This window comes from Fukomys damarensis, unplaced genomic scaffold, assembly GCF_012274545.1.
Source record: "Fukomys damarensis isolate Sample0158 unplaced genomic scaffold, DMR_v1.0_HiC HiC_scaffold_38, whole genome shotgun sequence".
Lineage (NCBI taxonomy): Eukaryota > Metazoa > Chordata > Mammalia > Rodentia > Bathyergidae > Fukomys > Fukomys damarensis.
The window spans coordinates 41,344,803-41,352,835 of NW_022900950.1; the positions used below are offsets into that span (position 1 = coordinate 41,344,803).

Genomic DNA, 8,033 nt, shown 5'->3' on the forward strand with positions numbered 1-8,033 from the left:
GATATGCTTAAGTGGTTGAAGAGTTAAACAAGCTGTATTATATTCATGTCATGGAGTCAGAATCAGCATAAAAGGAAACAAACAATTGATATGTAATAATTTGGTTGAATTTCCAGAATTTTTTGAATGAAAACACTCATCTCCAATGTCTACAAACTGAATGATTCCTTATAGAACCTTGGCAAGGTTTTTGAAATCACAAAACTTTGAAAATGGAGAACAAATAAGTGATTATCTGGATTTTGTGATTGGAGGGGAAGGGACAAGAATTCAGAGATAGATGTGGTTATAAAAAGGACAATGTGTGAGATACTTGCGGTGAGGGAAATTTTCTGTATCATGACTGTGGTTGTAGATACATAGAATACATACTAAAACTATATAGCACCAAACACTGACATATCTCTGTCACCACAAACAAAAGTAAAATTATAAAATCATAAATAATCAACATCCTTTGATCTTGTACTGCAATTTTGAAAGATGTTTCCAAAGGGAGAAAACAGGTAAATGGTATATGAGATATCTCTGCATTGTTTATTTCACCTGTATATGAATGTACAGTTCTCTATTGATACCAAAGGCTTTTAGCTTCAATTTTAAAAAGAAAGTGGAAGAAATAACTGTTTCATGAATATTTTATTTTTCTACATCTTCACTTTCTAATTATTTGTTACTATAACATAGTTGCATATTTAAGAAATATATTGGAAAATTTTATCAAGAAATTTGAAATACCATCAACTGGGACCTAAAAAGTTGATGTGTCCTAATTACAGTCATCACACAGGTGCTATGAAAAGACACCAGCTTTGTGCTTTTCCCTGGACTACAGAGCATATTACTCAAAACATATTGGTGCCTAAAAGCATGCTGATATATCACCTCATATTCCCAGAATGTGAAACCTGGCTCATTATTGGTAAAATGAGATAACCTCGCAAAAAAAATAGCAAAAAACCCCACAAAACAACAACAACAACAACAACAACAACAAACAAATAGAAAAACTAAACAAAACCAGAAAAATAAGTCAGTTGGAATTAATTAAAATCCATGATGAAAAATATTTGCAGTAATAAAATTCTTATTCAAGGATATATGGTACCATTCTTATTCAGGGATGGAGGAGCAAGAATGTAGGTGTTAGGGAATAGAACAGCAGTAAGTCCTGAATAGTTAACAGAAGCTCAGGTTTGGCGGAAGCACAGTGGTGTGAGAGAAAGAGGTGAAGAGATGAACTGGGGCCACAATGAAACCTGTGCTCATGCTCTAGAACTGGCACTGGAGCATGGGAAGACAGAGGGCTCTGCAACACGACAAGCACAGCGAAGAAGTGAGCACAGTTGCTTTTCAGGAGCACCTTGGTGGGTGTGTGTTAAATGCTCCTCATCATTGAGAAACATGCATGTTCACCAATAAGAAGCTCTTCCATAGAGGTAAAAACATGATGATGATGTGAATAGATCTAAGTAGGTAAAATAACTACTGAAGGCATTCAAATAGCTCCACTGTATTCCATTATGTTAGAGAAGATTTCCATGGTACACTGTTAGAATAAAAATAGTTACTAATACAGGCTGTACTCTAAGTACAGTATGATCCTATTGAAATAAAAATAACAAAATCTATAACCTACGCATATGCATATATGCTTATACATTAGTACATTTGCCAAGATAAAGGTTCAATTTGGAAAAACAGCAAATTGTTAACAGTGATTCTTTTGGGAGATTGAGAATCAAGGAGACTGAAAATTTTAGTGGTGCCACATCAATCTTTTTGGTAGTTAAAATACATAAATTTTACCTATGTAATTAAAATGTATGAGTTGAGTAAAAAAATATAAATGTTTCAAAGTTGCACTGTCTAGTGGAAATATACTACGAATTAGAATGAAACCCACATATGTATTTAAATTTTCTAGTAGACCAATTAAAAAAGTAAAAAGACAGACTGAATTTATTTGGTATATCTTAACTTACTTCACCCAGAATATTATAATTTCAACATGAAATTAATATAAATACCAGTTAGATAATTTATGTAATTTTTGTAGTACGTTTTAAAACTCATGTGTATGTTACACTTACAGCACATATTAATTCAGACTAGTCCCACTGCATGCCTTTAGTAGACATACATGGGTATGAGATACCTCGTAGCTCGAGAGGAAACTGAAAGCTTTGCGCCACTCCATTCCACTTGCACAGGTGCCTTCGGTATCTTTCTAGTGAGGGAGTGGCTGTCTCCGGCCATGGTCTTCTGGTCTCAGTCTTGGTTCAGCTTCTCATTGTACAGCTTTATCTTTTTTCAATTGGGAAGCTTTAATAGCATTTAATATATTTTGTCATCTCCATGTATTTACAGAATTATCACAAAATCTCCATTTGATGTGAAAATGAGTTGTGCATTCTTAGGAAACTGAAATAAATCAGCTTAAAAAATTCTGTTAACACAACATTGTAGGAAAAGAAATGTTAAGAACATATTGATCCTGAATTTTAATTATGAATGATTTGAGCAACAACAAGTTTCTTCTATTTAAGGAGAGGGCAAACAGGACAATAAACAAAATTTGTTCTAAATAAAAATTTGTTAGTCCAAGTGATTATGATCTGATGGCTTATCTAAATATTTTGATGTATAGTTGGGTCATTTCATTTGTTTGTTTGTTTATCTATGCTCCAATTCATCCTGGGCATACAAAGGGTGAATTTAGACATTTATGTAGATCTCCCAAGCCTTAGTTTTCCCAAGTACTTGTAGAAAATTTAAATTTAATACCACACAAATACTTATATAAATAATACAAGCAACAATACTACAAAAACAAAAGGCATTGTAAAATAATTAGAATAATGTTCCCAAAGTTGAATTGAAGGGGGTTGTCAAAAACATTACATTATGAAATTCTTTCTTTATTGATAGGTCTGAATTTTAGAGAATTTAAGAAAATAAAAATAAGAGAAACAATGTTCAGAATGGTGAAATAAATTTGGATATTTGGCCTTTTGAAATTTGAATAGTTGTAAACACATTTAGAGAGACATATGGCTGGTTTTGCTAGTTTAATTTTTAGGAATGCTGAGGTTGAAAGGCAGCTGTCTGTACTGCAAAATAGTCTGCGGCAATCAGAAAGCAGGATGGCTAGGAGTGGCCAGATTTTAGTACTGGGAGACTGCTCTTTAGTAAACATTGTGTGGACAATCATTCACTCAATAATTATGAAGAATTATTGCATCTTAGGACAATGTTCTTCCCATTTACTGGAAAATTGACTTTGCTTCTTTGACAATAGCATGATAGTTATATTATCCTTCACTGTGCATCACTCTTGTCATTATTCTCCACAAGTTTTCCATGAAATTTTATGGTGTGAATCTTTGTGTTTGACCATTGGAGTGTGTCAAATTGTTATCAGTGTCAAGGCAAGAAAGTTAAGATTATTTTTGTACTACTTTAATTTCCAGCTAGTAAATAAAATATGTAATTTAAAAATTTTTCATAGACACATTAATTTTATGAAACAGATACAATTTGAGGATGTCACTTTGAAAAACAGTTCTGTATTTACAAAATAGTTGGCCATTACTTTTTTTTTTAAACATGGCTAGTTTCCCTACTGAAGTTGATATAGAATATTTTACACAGAAATTTTTTGGAAAGCATTTATATTAAATGGTGAATTACATTTTTATAGTATATGTTCTAATAAATGTGGCTTCTAAAATATACCTGTGAATTTAATCTCAGGTATATTAAATCCAACTGAATTTTCAAGACACTCCTCCACTTCAGGCAAAAATAAAAATACTTGAAAAGATAGTTTTTAAAGATCAAGAGGACATAAAACATAATGACAAATGGAAGGTGACTTCAGATTTGTCTTTAAAGTGTAAGGGATTTTTATGGCTAGAAATATACATAGAAATGAAAAGAAACCTAACATTACTCATTTAGGGCCCCCACCCCCAAAATATCTCCCTTTGTTTGTAATCTCACTGTTGTTTAGACTTGTTTATTCTATCTTTACTTTTCATCTTCATTAACACTACATAATATCACTGCATATTTAGAATAATTTTTAAATCGAGGATGTCTGGTATTATCAAATCCAATATTTTGTTTGTTCTCATAAGAGCATCTGTTAGTAACATCTAAGGGTTGTGAGAATCATTTCTCAGTAATGCAGATACTGAGATTTTCACCCTGTTCATATGTAAAATGTTGGCACCCAGACCCTGGCATAAGCTATTGGAGAAAAATGTTTTCTGCTGCTTTTACTGTGGTTACTGTTGTTTGATGGGTAGAGGAAATTTGAAAGTAAATATAAGTAAAATAGGTATAATAGTCATTTAAGGATTTAAGATCCTTGAAAACACACACACCCAGAGTAAAACAAAATGAGTAAAAAATCTGAAACATTAAGAATAAACCTATAATTCTCCTGTCAAATGTTTAACTGAGAAAAAAGTGAGCATGCCAGTAGTCCCTGGGTTTACTCTAATGTCCTTGAGATAAAGATATACTTGAACCAATGCATACATTCAGTAAGTTTGTATTTCTCAAGACCTTTCCTGCTCATTCCCAAATCTGCAGGACAAAAGCAGATTTAAGATTATACAGGAGCTCGTGATCTCTAGCTTCTCTGAAAACTACTCTTTTTTATTGATATATGAAATCCTTGCTGAATTCTTTTTAATCTTCTAACTCTTGTGATTTAATTGAGTGCGAATAATCAAATAATCAAGTTAAGTTATCTTTAATCTTGCACATACCATTTGTCTTATAAGAAAGGACATACATTTAAGGAGCTTACCAAACTCATTCTCCCTCAAAGTACAGCATTTCAGAATTGACAATAACAATCCCTATCTTTTTGGTGTGTTTATGTTCTGAGAGGCAGTGTTTAAAGGCAGGACCAATATCACAGTTCCATTTCCTTGTGTTTCCTTAGTCAGTTAGTGTTTGTGTCAGTTTCCTCATCAGTAAAACGAAGACAAGAACATATACACTTTTTGGGAATGCTAAATTATGTAATTTTTCTATCACACAGAGGTAATTATTGAAGTAAAATGAACTCAATATTTTTCTGCTGTTTTTAAAATAATGCTAATGGCACACAGTGAGAAAATATTTGATGCTGGCTTAAGTAAAACTGTTATACAACTTACATTTTAAGAAACTGTCAATACTACTTTTACATAAAGTATAAATACTTTCCCTTTAATAGTTCTGTAAATGAAGCAAAATTACCTTGTAAATAATAGAAGAAACAAATAATTAAAAATTTTAGCAGGAAAGAATATATACCATATTTATATCAATTGATCCAATTGATGGTTGAGTGATTTTAATTTTTAAAAGTATACTAACTGAGGGAAAAAGAAGAAACTACTTGGTTCCTGTACTTCTGAGTTGGCAAAAATATTATATGATTGAAAATATTAGAATTCAAGTTGGCCTAAGTTTAGAATGTTAAAATGACTTCATATTCATCTGGACATTATGGGTATGCAATGGTCTTACTTTGTTTCAGTGCTTTAACCAATTGTAATTTATTATTATTATTATTTCTATAACAGAAAATTTTCCATTTTTAAAACCCAGTATTCACAAAAGCTCATATTTATACTGGTAACAGTTGAAATTGAAATACTTTATTTATTCTTTTAAACTGGGGATATGTTTTATTAGGACAAAATGTAGTTAAAAATCATCAATCATAAAAGTTTGTTAAGACAAACACTTCTTTTACTTACTAAAATGATGCCCCAGAACAACCTGTCTGTACAAAGTACACCTTGTTTTCATTTTAAGAAAGGGCTTGGTCATGACCCCCAGAGAAGAAACCCTGGTTGCTTGCTTTAACTGTGTGCTTTATATGTTCTTAAGAAATAATTTGGTAATACATACTTCAAAGCCAAACTGTAGAACTGGGTGGAAAGTCCTAAAAAAATAATAATCTCTAGAGATTCCCCTAAATTATGAAAAGCTATAATATTTTAGCTATATTACTTTTTGCATATAAAAATATCTATTAGAGGAGTCAACTACAACATGAAATAAATTGCATTTGTTTTAATTGAAAAAGATAGCTAAAAATTTTCTGTGGGTTATTGCAACAGTACAAGAATACAAGGTGCATTTATTTATTAACAACAACAACAAAACAATTGTAAATCAAATTGTGGAAGCAAAAGCAGCCTACAAAACTGAAAGGTTCTTGATTGCCTTTGCCTTAAACATGTTACAGGTTAATATGCCACAGTTGATAAATGCTGTAAAGTGTAAGTTAGCATTTGCTAATTTAATTTTAAACATTTCCCCCCACCCAGAGCATCATGGAAAATATGTATATGTATGACAAACGCTCCCCCATTCGAGTATCACAATCTGGTTGTCACGTAATCTTCGTGGGTGACTGTGTCTGCGAGGGTTAAGTCGTAGTCTATACTGGAGTCCTCGTCCTTCTCGTGTTTCTCCTTTGGTATAATAGGCACAGTGTCCTCCACCACCACCTTGTCTGACTTGAAGGAACACACTCTCTTGCCTACCTGCAAACCCAGTGTGTCCGTATTCCTTTCTCTATGGTCTACTAACACACACTGTTCACTGAGACCAGGAATGCTCAGGTCACCCCGTGTAGCTAATCCTCGGGATTCCAGCTGAATATTTCTCTCAAGTGGTCCTGCAGCCTGTTGACGAGCAACTTCTTCTGAAACAGAGAAGATTTGGTTTGCGTTTTGCTCAGCAGCGTTTTGCTTTGATCGTCTATGAAACAACCCGAAGTTTTTGATATCGGCTACAAAATTCACTTTTCTCTGCTTCTCCCTCGGTGGTTCCTGCACCACTAGGGCAGAGCCATTGCTTATGGTATGTCTCTCGGAGGCAATGGCTGCTGACCTCGGATGGATCAGAGTGGTTAAATCGAAAAGGCTGAAGTGCCTTTTCTTGTCCTTGCTATTACCTTCATGGTCACTCTTTTCATCTGAGTCTGCTGAATTCGAAGACTCCTTGGTGGCATTTGCAGATTGTGTGGTAGAAAGTTTGCTTCCTCTAAGTAATCCCAGAACTTCAAAGCGGAAACTAGAAATGTCCTGCTTGAGTTCCTACATGAAATTAAAAATGATAAATTAAATTACAATTTAAATAAACATTGAGAAACATCACATTCTAATTTCAGTTATAGGTTTGAAAATGTTTCCACTCCTTTTTAAGCACTAAGATTCTACACTACAGTGGTTCTACTTCGAATTTATAGTTCCTTCTCTGGAACTGAGTATCATTTTGATGTTTATTAATCTCCCTATTGGAGTTTGGTAGCCACAAAAAATGCTTCCAGAGGATGTCATAAGGAACAAGAGGGACAACCCTTTTCAATACTGAGTAGTTGAGTCTATGGCTTTTCTTTGGGACTGCAGTTATAAATATTTCTTCTCCAAAATATTCATCGGTTGTCAAATCACTTCATGTTCTCTCAAGAAAGAAATTTTTAATAATGACAATTTTTATGTCTAAAGGGATAGCCAAAATAAAATAAAGTGGAACCTACCCTTCCAAGAACTGTCAGTTGCAATTTCTTAGGAACTTGGTGTGAACCTAACGACAAGTCTATATCAGCCTCTCAACCTTACAAATTGCTTCCTATTAAACTTCTAGATTCATCCATTTCTTTTATCTCTTTGTGCAAGCGAAGTTTCAGCCTTAACTTGAAGGTGGCTTTCTTGGTGGGCTCTCTCCCAACCTGTCTCTTAAAGTGACTTCGCTCATTTAATTAAATAATTGCAATGTTGTGGTTGCAAAGAACTTGAATCTTGGTTAATTAATAATCTGTAATTTCAGTTTTACAATTTATCTATCTTTTACGAACTTGGCTGCTTATTTTTCTTCCCTTTGCCAAACTAGAAGCATTCTCTGTAAAGTACTCCTGCATTTTTTCAAATGTGTTTATTCTTGTTTGTAAGATCTTATTGATCCTAAAACATTCGTCCGAACTTTAAACATCCATGTAGAATAACAAGGTTAAT

At 33.2% G+C, this 8,033-nt stretch overlaps 1 protein-coding gene across 9 annotated transcripts in view; it reads right to left on the bottom strand.

The window, feature by feature from the left end:
* Positions 1-6,120: 6,120 nt before the first annotated feature.
* Positions 6,121-8,033, bottom strand: part of Trpc4 (transient receptor potential cation channel subfamily C member 4) — a 234,793-nt gene continuing 232,880 nt past the window's right edge. For 5 of the 9 annotated variants that reach the window (XM_010635196.2, XM_010635192.2, XM_033760011.1 and 2 more), the window contains exon 11: positions 6,121-7,115. In XM_010635196.2, coding sequence (XP_010633498.1) covers positions 6,393-7,115 — 723 coding nt within the window. In that variant the 3' untranslated portion in view covers positions 6,121-6,392. The remainder of the gene's footprint in view (positions 7,116-8,033) is intronic. The other 4 variants (XM_010635197.2, XM_033760013.1, XM_033760014.1 and 1 more) reach the window with 2 other exon arrangements.